The 19,544-nt window shown below is 47.6% G+C and overlaps 1 protein-coding gene across 1 annotated transcript in view; it reads left to right on the top strand.

Annotated features, from left to right (window-relative positions):
- CDH3 (cadherin 3) overlaps nucleotides 1-19,544 on the top strand; it is a 47,430-nt gene that overhangs the window by 16,009 nt on the left and 11,877 nt on the right. Inside the window, exons 3-12 of the mRNA XM_045989385.1 lie at nucleotides 9,757-9,842; nucleotides 11,160-11,285; nucleotides 11,488-11,643; nucleotides 11,727-11,871; nucleotides 12,695-12,870; nucleotides 13,542-13,670; nucleotides 14,695-14,880; nucleotides 17,194-17,435; nucleotides 17,816-17,961; nucleotides 18,915-19,139. Coding sequence (XP_045845341.1) covers nucleotides 9,757-9,842; nucleotides 11,160-11,285; nucleotides 11,488-11,643; nucleotides 11,727-11,871; nucleotides 12,695-12,870; nucleotides 13,542-13,670; nucleotides 14,695-14,880; nucleotides 17,194-17,435; nucleotides 17,816-17,961; nucleotides 18,915-19,139 — 1,617 coding nt within the window. The remainder of the gene's footprint in view (nucleotides 1-9,756; nucleotides 9,843-11,159; nucleotides 11,286-11,487; nucleotides 11,644-11,726; nucleotides 11,872-12,694; nucleotides 12,871-13,541; nucleotides 13,671-14,694; nucleotides 14,881-17,193; nucleotides 17,436-17,815; nucleotides 17,962-18,914; nucleotides 19,140-19,544) is intronic.

Genomic DNA, 19,544 nt, shown 5'->3' with positions numbered 1-19,544 from the left:
CACCCCCTGACAGTATATAGCAGCACCTGTTTCCAAAGTATTCTACAACACCATTCTTTTAATTTGTATTTTAGTGAACTGTTTTCCTATATGTAGCTTTACTTGGGAAAATGCCAGAATCTTCTTTTAAGGCAGTTTTGTATACTTACCCAAGCAACTTGTTATCCCAGCCCATTAACAGAAGGTGGTAGTAGTTATAAGCATGCGTTTGTTTGCTTTATGAGCTAGATGTATCCCTAAGCCAAGCCAGAATGAGACTTATTTGTCTCTCTTGCATCCCCTACAAGCTACCTTTGGGCCACAATACTTTTAAAACTGATAATATTCTTCCCTTCTAGGTTTTGTTTTGTTTTGTTTTTTAAGATTTTATTTATTTTACAGAGAGCGACAGCAAGAGAGGGAACACAAGCAGGGGGAGTGGGAGAGGGTGAAGCAGACTCCCCGCTGAGCAGGGAGCCCCATGCAGTACTCGATCCCAGGGCCCTGGGATCATGACTTGAGCTGAAGGTAGATGCTTAATGACTGAGCCACCCAGGCACCCCCCTTCCCTTCTGGTTTAAATGCCCAAAGATCAACAGAGGAACTGGCCAAGACTGATCACTTGAAGGACATTTTATTCCCAGAGAGATGGGCGGTTTTATTTTGTCGGAACATCCAGTAAAGTTGGACATTGAGACAGTGTAGCACCTCCTTGTTGTGGCTGAGAAGACAATCTCCTGCCCTTCAAGGGTGTTCCCTTGGCAGTTGGGAGGTGTCTAGGCAATTCCAACCTTAAGAGCAGGACTAGAATGAGTTCTCAGTGCAGTATCCATCAGTTCTTATACGTCTGCTTAAGAAGCTTTCTTTTTTGCAACGGCTGGGGACTTGACTCTTCTCACCCAACTTTTATCATGGTGCCAGTTCCGGATCTGAGGCCGGACTTGGCACAGTGGTCTTTAGAGAGAGGAGCTTTGAGCACAGGCCAGGGACTCCCACTTCCACTGGATGTCTTTATGTAGTGCAGATACACAGAGCTCTGATTATTATTTCTCTAGAAGCAGTCTCAATTTACTAACTCCCTTCCCCCAAAATAGTCTAGGAATTGTGTACTAAGGCTCAGTGCCGAAAGCCATCAATTTATATTACAGAAATACCTAACTCTCCATCAGGTTCATTGGCTTTGTGATTCAGGATCTCTTATGTCTAAGGCAGTTAGTTAAATGGCTTGAAGGTCCCAGGTGGGTGTGGAAGAACTCTATTTAGGTGTCTTTTCCAGTCTTAAGATCTGAACTGTTGCCCCATGCTCATCAGGGCTCATCAACTTGCCCCAGAAAAAGTTTGACATAAGCCCATTCATGCCCCCATGACTTGGCCAAGATGTGTGGCCTTGTGGAGCTAGGCTACAGTCAGGAATGGAAATCAGCTTACTTCACTAGCTGTTAGAAGGTGGGGTAGAAGGAGATGAGTGATGAGGCCTGGTTTCAGATCAGTTTTACTTTGAGAAACCAGTAGTACAACCCAGGGGTGCCAGGAAACATCTAGGAGGAAGTTGTCATGATCTGCCCCAGGGCTTACCATTTTATAGCCTCTCTGTGACTCATGGCTTGTAGAAGAAACTGCTCATGTTCCTACAGGTGCCTCAGCAAGTTTTCCTGGGTAGTTTATTTTGTCTGTGAGGGGGCCATCCTCTGCCTCCCCCGTAAACCGTAGAGCATCCCCTGTAAAACAGTCCTCTCCTAGCGCAGACTGAGCCAGCTCCCTTTTAGGCTCTGTGGTCCTGTGTATCTCCTTCTGGCTTTCGTGCTTCATCCCTCATGTAAAGCATTTGGCTGTAGCTAACCCCTTGCCCACTTGGAGAGATGGTTTCTCTTTGCTGTAGGGAGAGGCCCAGGATTAGAATCAGAAACCTAAATTACTCGTGTGTAGGCTAGAGGTGCCTTTCATTGAGGGCTTGCTGTGAGCTAGACCTCGTGCTCAGTGCATGCAAGCTTTATCTTATTTAATCCTCCAAATAATCTTAGGACTTAAGTCATAATAATTCCATTTTCAGATGAGGAAATGGCTTCCATATGCTCACACAATATAGATTTGAGCCCAGGTCTTTTAGACTTTAAATCCCATGCTCTTCCTCATTTACCTGCCTTTAGGATTTGAAATCTGGTCCTACTGCTTCCTACTTAATGGGGCCTCATGTACTTGCCTTACCTCTCTGAAGCTGCTTTCTGAGGCACTTCAATTCCAGGCAGCCTCTTGTTTTCTGGGTTGTCAGAATGCAGGCAGTACTATTCACCTTGCAGGTTATTTTCTAAGGAATTGGATAGGAAAGCACTTAGCTGGGTGTCTCAGGCAGAGTGGGTTAAAGCCTGTTCCTGCCTGCATGACCCATGGCCCTAGGTTGTTTCCTATATCCAGCTGAACGCAGGTTAGAGCTGAGGGGGCGGGGCCCTCTGATGCAGCTGGGATATGCAGCCAGAGTGCAGGCACGTACACTTGGAGGGCACGACTACTGACTTCTCCTTGCTTGTTGGCACTGTCGTCGCTAATAATAGACGGATAGCCAGCCCACTACAAGTATGTGGAACCATATGATAATGGAAATGTGCCAGCAACAGGACACTGAAATGTCCCATGCATTTGACAGGGTGGGGCAGCTTTTGTAGAAAACAGAGAGAGGTTTTCTGAGTTCCTGGCAGCTTTTAGAGTTTGGGGAATTAATGCTTCTGATCGGGGGGGGGGGGGTCAATCCACTGGCCTCTAGCTCTATAACCTGACAGGAAAGGATTGGAGAACTCATAGTCTTCTTGTTAAAGGAAACAACTAACAGACTTACCTGCCGCCGCCTCCCTCCCCCGCAAGACCTTCCCTTAGGAAGAAGGCTGTTTTGAGAATGGGAAGCAAGACTGTTCATTTTTTTAAAGATTTATTTATTTATTTTAGAGAGCAGGAGTGGGAGAGGCAGAGGGAGAGGGAAAGAGACCCTAAAGCCGACATCATGCTGAGTGCGGACCCCCATGTGGGGCTCATTCTCATGACCCTGAGATTACGACGTGAGCTGAAACCAAGAGCCAGACATTTAACTGACCATGCCACCCAGGTGCCCTGGGACTTGTTAATTTTTTTTAACAGTATTTGAATAGCTAATGCATTTAAGCAGGTCAGGATTTAGAAGGACATTCAGTTAAAAAAAAAAAAAGAAATTCATCCTTTTTCCCTACCTGCTGGTTTTTTCAAACCTGTGAGCCTAGTTTTTTGGGTCACCTCCTGGACGTATTTTTCAAATAACAATAGAAAAAAACAAATGTTAGCATGTTAACATAGACTATATTGATCTTTGTCTCTTGTTTAAATTAACTGTATGTCTTAGAAATCTTTCCTTATCAATACTTAAGAGCTCCCTCATCATCTGTAGTTTGTGTGTGTGTGTGTGTGTGTGTGTCTGTGGCTGCATAGTGTTCTCTTGTATAGACAGTGTTGTAATACAGGATTCATCTCTTACTGATGGACATCGGCACTGTCTGGGATTTTGCTGTTACAATCAGTGCATCGTTGAATAGTTCAGTAGAAAGATGATTTTGGAGAGGAGGCAGTACCCCGACAGTACCCTGTACAAATTTAAAGACACTTGTTCCCTGATGCATCACTAGTTTCTAGAAGAATGTTTGGGGACTTAGGAAATATTCAAGTGGCTCTTGAATCAGCAGCTGTATTGAGGAACCTGGCTTTAGAATCTGAACACCCTGGGTTCTATCTCCACTTCCACTCACTAGCTGTGTGACCTTGGGCTATCTTCACCTCTAAACCTCAGTTTCCTGGTGTGTTGTAAGAGTCTGTGTAAGCTTTTGGGGTTCACAAATTTGTGGTTTGGGATTTATCTTATTTGATAATCAAGATTGCTCTGTGAGGGGCGCCTGGGTGGCTCAGTGGGTTAAGCCTCTGCCTTCGGCTCAGGTCATGATCTCAGGGTCCTGGGATCGAGCCCCACATCAGGCTCTCTGCTCAGCGGGGAGCCTGCTTCTCCCTCTCTCTCTGCCTACTTGTGATCTCTGTGTGTGTGTCAAATAAATTAATAAAATCTTAAAAAAAAAAAAGGTGGCTCTGTAAAGTCTAATTTCCATCTTGCAAATGAGAGAACCTAAATTCCTAATAAGTTGGTTCAGTTTCCACGTCAGCATATTGATGTTTCCAACTAAGGACTTTGGGGAATATATATTTATTTATTTATTTATTTATTTATTTAACAGAGAGATCACAAGTAGGCAGAGAGGCAGGCAGAGAAAGAGGGGAAAGCTGGCTCCCTGCTGAGCAGAGAGTCCAATGCTGGGCTCGATCCCAGGACCCTGAGACCATGACCTGAGCTGAAGGCAGAGGCTTAACCCACTGAGCCACCCAGGCGCCCCCTTTGGGGAACTTTTGTATGCATCCTTAACAAACCTTTAAGGTATGCTGAGTCACCTGAGGAGTCTTAGGTATTCCCTTTAAGCTTTTCTTATTCTTACTACATCAAGGAGCAAATGTGTTTGGTCCTACTAATCTTGAATTACTCTAATAGCATGTATCTCTCCTTTTAAACCAAGGGAAAGCAGGCCTCAGGCACAAAACTTGAGCAAACAATTGATTCTGGGACCCACAGAATTTAAGTGCCTTACCCAGGATCACCAAGTAAGTTAATGTCAGGGCCTACAGGGGTCTCTGTGTCCATTAACTGCATCAAAGCAGACCCTGACATCCATTCTGTTCATCAATCCTTTACTTACACTCTTATTTAATCCTCATATCAACCCTGTGAGAGTGTTACTTTACTTTCCCAAAGTCTAGTGCTTTCCTCCAAGTACCGCACTGCCTCACTGGCCATCTAAAAATCAGACTCTCAATTTCCATAGATGAAGAAGGAGAACAGGAAATGGGAGGTGAGGAAGAGATAAGTAAACAAACTCTTGGGTGTATCAGAGAGACAAAATAACCATAGTGGTTAAGACAATGACTCAGGTCATGGAGGTCTGGGTATTGCTTTCTAGCTCCTCTGTTGCTTAGCTATGGAAGTAACTTCAGTGAATTCTCTTAATCTTGGTTTCTCACATTCTAGAAAATGAACTTAAATCTGCTTCATAGGGTGCTTGGTGAAGATTAAATTAAAAAGTTACTTAAATATCAGCTGTTAATAGGAATTCAGGAGGGGAAGGATTCCTGACTCCTAAGAGTGGTACAGCTTGAATTGGTTTGCTAGGTCTCTGTAACAAAATAACCCAGACTCAGGGGCTTAAGGAGCAAAAAATAAGGCCTTAGCAGGTTTGGTTTTGTTTGAGGCCTCTCTCCTTAGCTTGTGGATGGCTGTCTTGTCTCCTCCCTCTATAACTGTGTCCAGATTCCCTCCTCTTAGAAGGACACTAGCCATCCTGGCTTGGGCCCCACCCTAATGGCATCATTTGAACTTAGTCACCTCTTTAAAGGCTCTGTCTCCGCATACAGTCGCATTTGGAGGTACTGGAGGTTAGGACTCCAATATACGTGGGGAGAACAACACAATTCATATTAAGAGAAAAATCTGATAGAAAAATTTTAAAAAGTTGCTGGTAACCCCACTCATTGGAAATTTTCATTTCCTTCTAGTCTTTTGAAATGTGCATTGTTGCATATATTCCTTTCTACATTCTGCTTACTGTCTTTCACTTCATAGCATAAGAACTTCCCTAGATAACTTAAAAACTCTACTATAACTGTAATTCTGCATACTTGCATGAATAATCTGTGGAGTAAGCGTTTCACAGATTATCTAACTATTGCCCTATAGTAAGGTGATTTAACCTTTGGGATACAGCATTTCTGGTCCTTGTAGCCCTCGGGCAAAGCCAGAATCCTCAGAAGATGGGTCTCTACCTCTGTGTGCAGGATGTAAGGGCAGGGTCACCCTGGGAGTCTTGCTGCCTCCAGGACCCTCTGGAGCTGACTCAGGCCTAGATCCCCCCTTCCCCTCCTGCTGGCCAAGCATGTCACAGGCCACCACTCTTCAGTGGGGACCTGGTGTCTAAAGTATCTTCTCATTGTCATAGGCACATTCCAGCCTTCCCCTACCAGATTCTGCTTCTCTCTGTGAGAGCTATTGGCTTCTAGCGGGCTGGCACTGGGTTCTGTGGAACTGAAGGCACCCTGTATGCCTTTAAGCCTCCCTTCTTCCTCCCTCTGTTCACTGCCCCCTCTCTGGAAGGATGACCTTATCTTAACTTCATTCACTTAGGTTAGTTGTGCCTGTTCTTTTTTTTTTTTTTTTTTTAATATTTTATTTATTTATTTGACAGAGAGAGAGGTCACAAGTAGGCAGGGAGAGAGGGAGAAACAGGCTCCCCACTGAGCAGAGAGCCCGATGCGGGCCTGGATCCCAGGACCCCGAGATCACGACCTGAGCCGAAGGCAGAGACTTAAACCACTGAGCCACCCAGGCGCCCCAGTTGTGCCTGTTCTTGAACCTCATGTCAACGCGGTCCTCTCTCACACCGGGCCTGTCTGTCTGTCTGTCTGTCTCTCTCTCTCTTTTTAAAGATTTTATTTATTTATTTGACAAACAGAGATCACAAGTAGGCAGAAGTTGGTGGGGGGTGGGGCGGTAGCAGGCTCCCTGCTGAGCAGAGAGTCTGATGCAGGACTCCATCCCAGGACCCTGAGATCATGACCTGAACTGAAGGTAGAGGCTTAATCTACTGAGCCGCCCAGGCACCCCGCACTGGGCCTCTCTCATTCAGCTGTAGGTTTGTGAGATTCATCCCGGTCATCATCTGTCCTTGTGGCTGATTAATTTCATTATGTGGATATACCATGGTGTTCCTATCCATTCTGCCTCAGTGGACCTTCCGGCTGTTTCCAGTTTTTCCCTGTTAGAAGCAGTGCTGCTGTGAACATTGTAACACATGCCTTCGGGTGAGTGTGTGTGTGTGTGTTGGCTGGGTCTCTACCACAAAGTGGAATTGCTAGGTCTTGGGGAATGTGCATATTTAGCTGTGGTAAATACTACCCAACAGTTTTCCAAAATGACTGTTCCGTTTTACACGCCCACATCAGACTTCTGCTGTTTTTTCTTATTGAAGTAAAATACACATAACATAAAGCTGACCATTTTATCCATCTTAGAGTAAATAATTCAGTGGTGCTCAAGCACATTCACAGTGTTTTTGCTACCAGCATCATAATCCATCTCCAGAACTTTTTAGTCATCCTGAACAGTAACTCTGTCCCCGTTGGACAGTAACTCCGCATCTGCCCCGTCTGCAGCCCCGGGATCCTCTAGTCTCCTCTCTCTCTCCGCTGTTCTTGGTACCTCGTATACACGGGATCCTGCAGCATTTGTCCTTTTCTGACTGGCTTATTTCACGTACCATGTCGTTTGCGAGGGTCGTCCGTATTGTAGCCCGTGTCAGAACTGTGTTACTTTTGAAAGCGGAATCGTATTCTGCTGCGTGGATATACCACAGTTTGTTGATCTGTTCATCTCTCGGTGAACACTTGGGTGGTTCGCTCCTCTCAGCTACTGTGAAAAAAGATACTGTGGAAACTGTTGTACAGGTACCTGAGTGTATTCCTGCTTTCCGTTCTTTGGGGTGTGCACCTGGAAAGAGAGCCGCGGGGTCCTGCGGCTGGCTGTGCTTACATTTGGAGGAGCACCAGACTCTTTCACGGGGAAGCTGCACCATTTCCATTGCCAGTGCCACAGCGTTCCAGTTTCTTTCTGTCTTGCCAGCACTTGTTATTCCCCACCCCCGCCCCACTTTTTAAAATAGTTTTGGGGCACCTGGGTGGCTCAGTGGGTTAAAGCCTCTGTCTTTGGCTCAGGTCATGATCCCAGGGTCCTGGGATCGAACCCCCACATCGGGCTCTCTGCTCAGCGGGGAGTCTGCTTCCCCCTTCTCTCTCTCTGCCTGCCTCTCTGCCTACTTGTGATCTCTTTGTCAAATAAATAAATAAAATCTTTAAAAAAATACTTTAAAATCATTTTCCTAGAGGGCGTGAGGTGGTGTGAGGTGGTATCACGTTGAGCTTTATGCTTGCATTTTCCTAATAACTAATGATTCTAAGCATCTTTTCATAGGCTTATCGGCCATTTGTGTATCTTCTTTGGACAAATGTCTTTCAGTCCTTTGTTTCTTTTCTTTTTTTTTTTTTTTTAAAGATTTTTATTTATTCATTTGACAGAGAGAGAGATCACAAGTAGGCAGAGAGGCAGGCAGAGAGAGAGGAGGAAGCAGGCTCCCTGCGGAGCAGAGAGCCTGATGCGGGGCTCAATCCCAGGACCCTGAGATCGTGACCTGAGCCGAAGGCCGAAGGCAGCGGCTTAATCCACTGAGCCACCCAGGCATCCCAGTCCTTTGTTTCTTGATGTTGAGTTTTAGGAGCTCTTTCTATATTCTGGATATTTATCATTTAGTATTCTAGTTTTTTTTAGGGGCTCCTGGGTGGCTCAGTTGGTTAAGTTGTCCAACTTTTGGTTTTGACTCAGGTCATGACTCAGGATTATGAGTTTAAGCCTTGTATCGGGCTCCCCTCTGGGCATGGAGTCTACTTTAAAAAAAGTAGAATTTTACTTTTTAATATTATACTCATATACTGTTTGAATACTTCATCGTGTTCACATGACTTTTGTAGTTAAAAAAAAAACAACACAACTCATCTCTTGGGACACCTGGCTGCGTCAGTCGGTAGATCATGTGACTCTTGGTTTTAGGGTTGTGAGTTTGAGCCCCACGATGAATGTAGAGATTTCTTAAAATCTAAAAGAAAAAAAAAAAATCAGCTGTTATCCTTCCTTATTTGCAGAGTCATCTCTGCATCCAAATGGGGCTCGAACTCACAACCTTGAGATCAGAAGTTGCAGCCTTTGCCGACTGAGCCAGCCAGGTGCCCTAAGAAAGGATTTTTTAAAACAATCATCATCATAGAGGAGGAAAGGAGAGGCGGCAGCAAGGGGAGAAAATAAAGCAATCATCATCATCTGAGACTAAAGGACAGTTTTTCAAAAAAAGGATGGTTGGGAGGCCTCACGCCGACATTTCTGTGGCTGTCCCTGTGGGCCTTGTCATGCTGCAGCCTAGTGAAAGGACACATTGGTGTCTGGGCCAGCATCAGGGAACACTCTCCAGCAAATACGTTGGAGTCAGGCTGATGCGGCTTCTGAACCTCAGTTTTCTTATCTTTAAAAAGAAGCTAATACCTACCTTGGTGGTTAAGGTAGTTGTCAGGATGAAATGAGCACAGACTGTAGCTTGGTGAATGGTAGTTAGCACCTCAGAGTGCTTATTTAAAGGGTGGCCAAGCAGAAGGGATTCAGAGGGAGCATGATAAACTAAAACATGATGAACATGATAAACTGAAACAGCTAGAGGTTGTCCAGAACCATCTGTGTGGTAGCAGGATGTGTATTGCTTGTAGGTAGACTCGTGGTCTTCCAAAATGCTGAAAACCTCCTGCCTCCAGCTATGACCTTGGGTTTACCTTGTGTCTCATGAGGCCGTCTGGGGCTGATGAACTGAATGCCGATGATCTTGATTCTTCAGGTGTCATGAGGAAAGAAAGGGCCTCGGTTCACAAACCACCAAGTGATTGTCCCTCTCGAGACCAAAGTTGGAAGCCCCATCTGACATTCATAATTGATCACAATGGAGACAAAAGCCAGTCTCCTTCTGGCTTGGAACAGCCCTTGATCCAGTCAGAGGGCTATTGTCAGGTGTTGCTTCCACTGGGGTAGCTTCCAGAAGCGCCCTCTTTCCTAATATTCTCTTTCTTCCTTCCCCACAGTGATTTGCATGGACTGCCCTGGGGAAGAGTCAGCCCTGCCTGGCACTGATGGTGATTTCACTGGGCAAAATGATAGAACAGTTCAGGTAAAACACCACGTCGTACACTTGCAACACAGGAGAAAGCTGTTCTCTGTGCATGCCCAGCTTGCTGCTAGCCAGGAGTTTGAGGTTGCTGTGGCCATTATGAACCATGTTGCCCTTTCAGAAAAGGCAGTGCTGGCCCTCCGTTGCCCACAGCTTACAACCTCCCACTAGGGGCGCCAGAGAGTCAAGCAAGTGGGGCAGAGAACTGCCCTGTGAGTGGTGGCCCAGTGCCCTTTGCCCCAGGGATTCCCTTTCCACCTCTCTTTCCTTCTTTCTCATATCATCTGGCTAAACCCCGGGGGAAGGGATGTGGATCCCATGAGCCTCTGGGAAGACAGACCCGAGGCACTCAGCCACATTTCTTTCTTTTAATTTTTTAAAGAGCTGATATATACACATAGTTCAAATAATTAAAAATAATAAAAAGTTGGGGCGCCTGGGTGGCTCAGTGGGTTAAAGCCTCTGCCTTCAGCTCAGGTCATGATCCCAGGTCCTGGGATCGAGCCCCGCATCGGGCTCTCTGCTCAGCAGGGAGCCTGCTTCCTCTTCACTCTTTGCCTGCTTCTCTGTCTACTTGTGATCTCTGTCAAATAAATAAATAAAATTAAAAAAAAAAAAAAGAACAAGGTATACTAAACTGTAATTTGGTTTAGTATTTTATTTAACAACTTCACATAGTTCATACGTATCGTCTTTTGTGAGAAAGGGTAGGAAAATAGTGTATTCATAGTGGCTCACATATAAACAAAGTATGGGGGCAGATACAAAAGAAACTAACGACAGGGTTATCTGTGAGAAGGGGACAGGCAGTATACTGACCTATTTTTAAGTGAAGAAAGAAGGCGCAGACATGTGAACAGCATGCTAGCTTTTGCATAAAAGAGAGGAGGGAAAAAGGTCTGTGTATCTATCTATATATATATAAAATATATAACATATGTTTAATATAAATAAATATAGAATATATAAAGAAACTTTAGAAGGAAACTTTAGAAGGAAAAAACCCACTGAGCCACCCAGGCGCCCCACCTTGTTCTTTTTCAATTAACAGCATATAACAAAGATCTTTCGTGTCAGCACATAGACTTCCTCGTTCCTCATTTTTAGAGCTGTAGAGCAGTTCCACTAGATGGAAGTATTATAATGTGTGTTCAGTTGGTTCTCTCCAAATGAACACTTTGGATTATTTTCAATTTGTCTTCCGCAGTAAACCCCTTTAGGTCTCTCTCCTCACCCTTAATAACTCCTCCAAGTGCGAGGATGTCGGGTGTCTCCAGCTGTGCACTGCTTGTGTTAAGGAGTCTCCTCTCCTTGCAGGGCAGGAAAGCACTGAAGATCTCCCCATCCAGCCGCATCTTGCGAAGACACAAGAGAGAATGGGTGGTTCCACCAATATCTGTCGCCGAGAATGGCAAGGGCCCCTTCCCCCAGAGGCTGAATCAGGTATGACTGTGCCTTATCCCCGGAGTCTTGGGTGGCTGCAGGGACCCTCACCCAAAGGCCTGCCGATGGGGTTTCTTGCTCCTGAAAGCCTTGGTAACGGGATCGATTTCTGATAAGGCAGTGCCTCTCCAGCCCTCCTCGCCTTTGCTGCCATCCTGAGATAGCTGAGACTTTGTCAGCTGCCAATTTCTTTTGCTTCCAGCTCAAATCTAATAAGGACAGAGGCACCAAGATTTTCTACAGCATCACAGGGCCTGGAGCAGACAGTCCCCCTGAGGGTATCTTTGCCATAGAGAAGGAAACAGGCTGGTTGTTGTTGAATAAGCCACTGGACCGGGAGAAGATTGCGAAGTATGAGGCAAGTAACCTGTAGCATCCGACAAGAAGCAGGACCCTGTGGGTCGGTAGGGCCAGGCTGACCCTATACCTGTGCACCCACAGCTCTTTGGCCACGCCGTATCGGAGAACGGTGCCTCAGTGGAAGACCCCATGAACATTTCCATCATTGTCACAGACCAGAACGACCACAAGCCCAAGTTCACCCAGGATGTTTTCAGAGGGAGTGTCTTGGAAGGGGTATTACCTGGTAAGCGGACTGGGGAGCGGTGGATAGCTGGGGAGGTCTGCTGGGCCCAGACCTAGCCTTGGGTCAACTTCTGGAACCATCTGGAGATCAGACCAGGCACCTAAAGCCTTTAAGAACCCTCTTTACTTGATTGCCTCAGCTGTGCATCCAATCACCTGGGATCATCTTAAAAATCTCCAGGAGCCTGGGTGCCCCAGTCGTTAAGCGTCTGCCTTCACCTCAGGTCATGATCCCAGGGTCCTGGGATCGAGTCCCACATTGGGCTCCCTGCTCAGAGGGAAGTCTGCTTCTCCCTCTCCCACTCTCCCTGCTTGTGTTCCCTCTCTCACTGTCTCTCACTCTGTCAAATATGTAAAATCTTAAAAAAAATTTCAGATTTTTCTCATTCTATCCCAAGAACCCTGAATAAGAGTGCTCCTAGAGTATAGCCTGGAATCTGTATATTTAAAAATTTCCCAGAAGCTTCAGATGATCAGTCAGGTTTGGGAACCACTAGCTTTGAAGCTACAAAGATCTTGATTTGAATCTTCATTTGCCTCTTCACCCATGACCCTGGGCAAGTTCTTAATCTCAGAGCCTCATTCTTGGGAAATAGATGGTCTTTGTTCTAGGTAGGCCTGTGCTCAGCTTAACATGATGGAGGTTTTCGTTTCTAAGAAAGGAGCAGAGAATGGAAAACAGACCCCAATGAGCAATCTGCCACAAAGTGGAAGATGGGTCCAAGTCAATGAACAGGACGGAGTCTCTCAGAATTCCAGAAGTGGGCAAGGCTGGGACTAGAGCAGGGAGGGAAAGATGCTCACTCGCGCCTTCTCTCCTCTAGGCACTTCTGTGATGCAGGTGACAGCCACAGATGAGGACGATGCTGTCAACACATACAATGGGGTGGTCGCTTACTCTATCCATAGCCAAGAGCCAAAGGATCCTCATGACCTCATGTTCACTGTCCACCGGAGCACGGGCACCATCAGCGTCATCTCCAGTGGCCTGGACCGGGAGGTGAGTAGCTCCTAGGGAAAGTGCTGCCCCTCCAGCCTTGCTCAGGCTGGGGCCTAACATGAGAGCAGGAAACCCCTGTCCATGCCCCATAGCCTAAGGCAGAGCGGCGAGAATCCAAGTCAGCTGGGATGGCTGCTGCTGTGTTCCCGTGTTGATGTCCCACAGCTCTCTGAAGCCAGTGGCATGGTGCCAAATGATCTCGTTAAGGTTGAGGAGGCAGCTGTAAAATGCAGGCGTTTGATATTTTCTGTAGGTTTTCTCATTTCCCTCAGAATGGCTCACTTAGCATGCACATTGCCCAGATTTGTCCCTTGTGTGCTACAAAGTAGAATTAGCTCAATGAATGCTAGAGTCGCCTACTGTTTCCTAATTAATACCTTTGCCCAAATCCCCACTCAGAGCTCCCATTCTGCATCAGCCCAGGGTCGGGGCAGTCCCCAGACTGCACTGCGGGCTGGCTGGCCCAGGAGAACTGTGTGGGTCTGCATTTCTCCTTCCCCGCCATGCTTTACCTCTGTTCTTCCCTACGGTGGGTAAGCAGTGGGGCGGGGATTCAAGAAAACAATGGGAGACGGGGAGAGATTCCCTTTCCCTCCACATGCATGCAGGGCTGTGCTTCGGGGAGGCCAGGCTGAGGGGCCCCTCAGCCTGAACTCTCCTTTCCTCGCCAGAGAGTGCCCGAGTACACAGTGACCATCCAGGCGACAGACATGGACGGGGATGGTTCTACCACCACCGCAGTGGCCATAATAGAAATCCTCGATGCCAATGACAATGCTCCCGTGTTTGAACCTCAGAAGGTGAGTGCCCAGCCAGTCCTTCCCTCAGCAGATGATGAAGGGCTCAGGTTTTTCTTTCTAATGAAACTCTGGAACGAGCTCGCTTTGCTTCTGGTCCTGCCCCACCACTTACTAGACTGTGTGACCAGAGACAAACTGCCTAACATCTTTGTGCCCCATTTCCTGATCTGTGAAATGAAGATGATGATATTACTTGTATCATTCTCCGTGTTGAAAGGAATAATCTCTGGACAGTTTATAACGCCATCCCCGGTTTCATATGGAGCAGAAGTGCTCCATATGAAAAGCCGTGTTGAGGGGCACCTGGCTGGCTCAGTCATTGGAGCATGTAACTGACTCTTGATCTCCATGTCATGAGCTCAGGCCCCTCACTGGGGGTAGAGTTTACTGAAAGGAAGAAGAACAGGCAGAAAGAAAGAAAAGCGTTCATCAACATGAGCACTTGGAATTGGCCTCACAGCTGTACGTGCCCACCTTCCCCCCAAGAACGCTCTGCACACCTCCGGTGACAAAGGACTCCATGCCAATCAACCCACCCCCTTCCGTCGTTAGATAACTCTGGGGGGAAAAAAGATAACTGGCTCCTACATAATTTAGGCTTGAGTAAAAATTTGCTGCGAGCAGCTGAGCTCCCAGTGTTTGCCACCTGTCCCAGAACTTCCAAAAACGTTCCTGATCCGGGCCATAGAGCCATCAGGCCCCTAGTCCTTCTTGCACCATCTTCATACCTTTCTGATCTCAGCTAGGTAAACAGCCACACACGGCAGGGTTCAGGGCACCCAGACCCAGCGAGCTTGTGGGAGTATTTTGCACTCAGATGTAGGAAAAACAGATCCCTGTGGTCTCTCCCAGCGGCTGTGAGGACGTGGTGCATCTGTGTGGGTCCTGACACCGTGGGGTGTGGGTTGGGTGGTCCCAGGAACAGTGAGTTTCCCGTAGGATCCGCAGCTGGTGAAGAGGGGAACAGTCTTGGGGTGGGCGGTCGGTCTCTGCTCTGATGGTGCTGTGCTTCCCGCGCCGACAGTATGAGGCCCGTGTACCCGAGAACGCGGTGGGCCAGGAGGTGCAGAGGCTGACGGTGACTGACCTGGATGCCCCCAACTCGTCGGCATGGCGCGCCACCTACCGCATCCTGGAAGGCGACGACGGGGGCCATTTTACCATCACCACCCACCCCGAGAGCAACCAGGGCATCCTGACAACCAGAAAGGTGAGTCCATTCGGGCTTTAGACAAGGGACAGTCAGTGTACCACCTGCCTTGGGACACCTACTTTGGAACGTTCACCAGGGAGTGTAGCAGGCTGGTGGCTTCTGACACTTTCCCATCCCTCTCGCGTTGAGGAATGAATTTGTTCAAAGTGTATCTTACTGAGGGACTCCATTCGTGATACAGGTGAGAGTCACTGATCTGATGGAGGCAGATTAGTAGAGCTGCTCCTTCCAGATCCGGGCATCCAGAGGCTGCCTGCAGTTAGTCTTCTCACACAGAGGGTCTCTGTTTTATTGGAATTCTTGCTAGTTTTGCATTGAATTGTAATATATGTCTAAGTTTTTGCATAGTAAAATGTTTTAAGTTACTTAGTAGTTAGAGATATGCTTGCCTCCCAAAAAGTCTTTCAATAAAATTGGTGCTTTAAGAAGATGGGCCTATGGGGCGCCTGGGTGGCTCAGTGGGTTAAGCCGCTGCCTTCGGCTCAGGTCATGATCTCCGGGTCCTGGGATCGAGTCCCGCATCGGGCTCTCTGCTCAGCGGGGAGCCTGCTTCCCTCTCTCTCTCTCTCTGCCTGCCTCTCTATCTACTTGTGATCTCTCTCTGTCAAATAAATAAATAAAATCTTTAAAAAAAAAAAAAAAAGAAGATGGGCCTAATTATTTTTTGATTTCTTTTACTTCTTGGTTTTTTATGAAGAATGGCCTGGGACAATCCCAGAGCCCTGGGATTGAGCCCTGCATCAACCTCCCAACTCAGTGGGGAACCTACTGGTCCCCCTGCTTGTGCTGTTGCTCTCTCTCTCAAATAAGAAAATCTTTAAAAAAAAAAAAAAAAAAAAGTGACTCAGAGAAGCAGGGTTTTATATACTTTAACAACTATCTCCTTCTTTTTTAAAAGATTTTATTTATTTATTTGACAGAGAGAGATCACAAGCAGACAGAGAGGCAGGCAGAGAGAGAGAGAGAGTGAAGCAGGCTCCCTGCTGAGCAGAGAGCCCGATGCGGGACTCGATCCCAGGACCCTGAGATCATGACCTGAGCTGAAGGCAGAGGCCCAACCCCCTGAGCCACCAAGGCGCCCCCGACTATCTCCTTCTTGCAACAAAAACTTTGCAATGCCCTCATTATGAATTTCATTTATAATTTAATTTTTATAACTTACATAATTTCTAGAAAAATAGAATGCCCTAACTGTGAAATAAAGGAGAATTTTACAGGAGAAGTTACTGATAATAAGGTATTTCTATATGTAAGCTTTGGGGTACATACTAGAAAACATAATGAAGTAGTCAGTTACTTGCATCTCTTTGTGGAATTGTCCAAATGAGGTGGAAACTGCATGTCACTGAGGCGGCTCATGCGTACCACAGGCGTACCAATGTCTTCACCAAACAGCAAATACACAACTTTGAGGAAAGGCCTGGACAAACCAAACTACAAGCTCCCCTCAGAAGTTGCATTCCTGGAAAAGTCAGTATATATTAAAACAACACCAAAAACTTAGTTTATATGTAAGACAGATAGTAAACAAGAGTTTTCACACCCATGAATACATGAACGTCCAAGGGGCTACTGGCAAGTCACAAGGCCTGTGGGACAGTCCTTTGTGTCCCTACCCCAGCCTATCACTGCCAACAGCATCCCCATCATTATGACAACGAGAAAGGCCTCCACAGGTTTCTACTGCACGCCCTGCGCCACCCTCTTGGGAACCAGTTCTAGGGCTTACAGGTCTAGGGGTGGCCTGAAAGGCCCTACCAGACACTCAGAAAAGTCAGGAGGATGGGACACCGGGGTGGCTCAGATGTTAAGTGTCCATCTCTTGATTTCAGCTCAGGTCATGATCTCAGGGTTGTGAGATCGAGTCCCACTCAGGCTCGGCACAGGGCGTGGAGCCTGCCTAAGATTCTCTCTGTTCCTCCCCCTCTCCCCCCACTCAAAAAAAAATGCAAGAAAGGCTTTATGGAAAAGACAGCATTTCTTTTTTAAAGATTTATTTGTTTTAGAGAGAGAGGCAGGGGAGGGGCAGAGGGAGAGAGAGAGACTCAAGCAGACCCAACACCTAGCATGGAGCTCAGTGCCGGCCTCTACATGGGGCTGGATTTCACAACCCTGAGATCACTCTAGAGCCGAAACCAAGAGTCAGATGCTTAACCGACTGCACCACCCAGACGTCCCGGGAAGGACGGTCCTGTGGATGCTGGGAGCTTCCAGCCCCTGGCCACAGGCCCTTTCTTTCTGACATCACAGCACTGCGTGGGTCCTCCTCAGACTTTGGCAGCTCAGGTCCTCCTTCCTCTTCTCCCGCAGGGCTTAGACTTCGAGGCCAAAAACCAGCACTTCCTGTATGTTGAAGTGACCAACGAGGCTCCCTTTGTGGTGAAGCTCCCAACCTCCACAGCCACCATAGTGGTTAACGTGGACGACGTGAATGAGGCACCTGTGTTTGTCCCACCCTCCAAAGTCATTGAGGTCCAGGAGGGCATCTCTGTCGGGGAGCTGGTGTGCACCTACACAGCACAGGATCCTGACCAGGGGGATCAGAAGATCAGGTAACCAGGAGCCGGGCTTGGAAGCATCCAGAAGCACTAGTAGCATCAGAGGGGCTGTTTACTGTAGTCAGCGCTTGTTCTGATTACTGTCAAGATTGCTACATATTTTGACCATCACCCCTGCACAGTGCCTTCCCTTCCTACCCTCCCCAAGGCTGAGGACTCTGAGCAGAGATCCAGGGGGCAGGTATAGCCACTCTCTATCATGTGTCCCTGCTGGGCTGTCTGCCTGCTGCTCAGGCTCCCATTTGGCAGGGAGATGCATTTTTCATGTGATCATGCTTGGGAGCCCCAAGTCCCATGACACCGTCTGCCAGTTGGAAGGACAACCAGAATTCTAAGTATACTGGGTATGACTCTTCCCACCTTTTCCATTCCAGCTACCACATCCTGAGAGAGCCAGCAGGGTGGCTAGCAATGGACCCAGACAGTGGGCAGGTCACCGCCACAGGGGTCTTAGACCGTGAGGATGAACAGTTTGTGAAGAACAATGTCTATAAAGTTCTGGTCTTGGCCACAGATGACGGTGAGAGCTTCCTCCCAGCCCGTCCACTTGGGTGCCTTTGGAGCCCAAGGCATAGCACATCCTCCCCAGACTGAGTAGGGGGTCAGGGAAGGCTATCGGCAAACCAATCTGGAGGGCCAAGGGGGACTTGCAGAGGAGAATTTTATTTTATTTTTTTAAAGATTTATTTATTTATTTAACAGACAGAGATCACAAGTAGGCAGAGAGGCAGACAGAGAAAGAGGAAAGGAAGCAGGCTCCCCACTGAGCAGAAAGTCTGACGCAGGGCTCAATCCCAGGACCCCGGGATCATGACCTGAGCCGAAGGCAGAGGCTTTAACCCACTGAGCCACCCAGGTGCCCCCAGAGAAGAGTTTTAAAGACTAGAACTGGCTATGGTTTCCCTAAGACCCAAGTATTAGGAGAAAGATTTCTTTCATCCCAAGTGTGTGGTTCACTGATGCCTGGGTCGGCCTGTCAGTTTCCCCTTGTGATTTGATTAGAAGGGGCCGCCTGGAAAGTGGCATGATTAATGAGTGATGTCACACTGCGACAGAGCTGGGGGTTGTGGTGTGATTTGATGTCTTTGCTTGACACGATGAAACAAGGCCTAGAAGCAGGCGAGAAGTCACGGCAGGACTGTGAAGGGAGCTGGCCCCAGAGCTCATCAGCAAACATGGCGTCAGCCCTGAGGTGGCCAGTAGGTTTCCCCTTGGGACAGATGAGTAGTGGCTCTAGCTGCTGTGATCGGTTAGGAAAATCTGCTGAGAATGATGCCATGATTGTCCTGGATTTGCCTTCACTGGTTTGATCTATGATGAGACTAAAGCAGGATGTGGAAGGACTTGAAAAGTTACAGCTGCCCTATAAACGGGGACATCCCTGAGACTGGGTAGATCAGAAAGCTTAGCATTCAGCCATCACCCCAACCAAGGGCAGATGCTGAAAGGGCTCCTGTGTGTAATTATGAACAGGGAGCCCTCCCACCACCGGCACTGGGACCCTCCTGCTAACTCTGATGGACATCAACGACCACGGCCCTGTCCCTGAGCCCCGTCACATCACCATCTGCAACCAAAGCCCTGTGGCCCAAGTGCTGAACATCACAGACAAGGACCTGTCCCCCCACACCTCCCCTTTCCAGGCCCAGCTCACACACGACTCGGACATCTACTGGACAGCAGAGGTCAACGAGAAAGGTGAGTGAGTGCTGGCGGTAGGTGGGCGTGTGCCCCACACCAGAACCCCGCATACATTCCACTGAGTTAAGAACATCAACCAAATGCTGCTTAATTAACTTAGTGTAAGCCTTTAAGAATGTTCTAGCCCAACCACCTTCCTGTACAGTTGGAAAAACTGAGGCAGGAAGAGAGAGGGTTTGACTTTCTCAGTCGCACCTGATGAAGGAGCCAGGACTCCTGCGGTGATGATAGCTCACATGGCCGGAGCATGCCTGCTGTGTGCTAGACAGCACTGAAGACGCTTCATGGATGAGGTTGCTCAGCCCTCACGGCAACGCACATATATACATCAATGTGTGCCCATTTTACAGATGAGGAAACCAAGGCTTCTAGAAGGTTAAGTGTCTTGCCAGAAGCATTATG

Source organism: Meles meles, chromosome 19 (assembly GCF_922984935.1).
Source record: "Meles meles chromosome 19, mMelMel3.1 paternal haplotype, whole genome shotgun sequence".
Lineage (NCBI taxonomy): Eukaryota > Metazoa > Chordata > Mammalia > Carnivora > Mustelidae > Meles > Meles meles.
The sequence above is the reverse complement of the archived record's forward strand: the minus strand, read 5'-3'. Positions and strand labels throughout refer to the sequence as shown.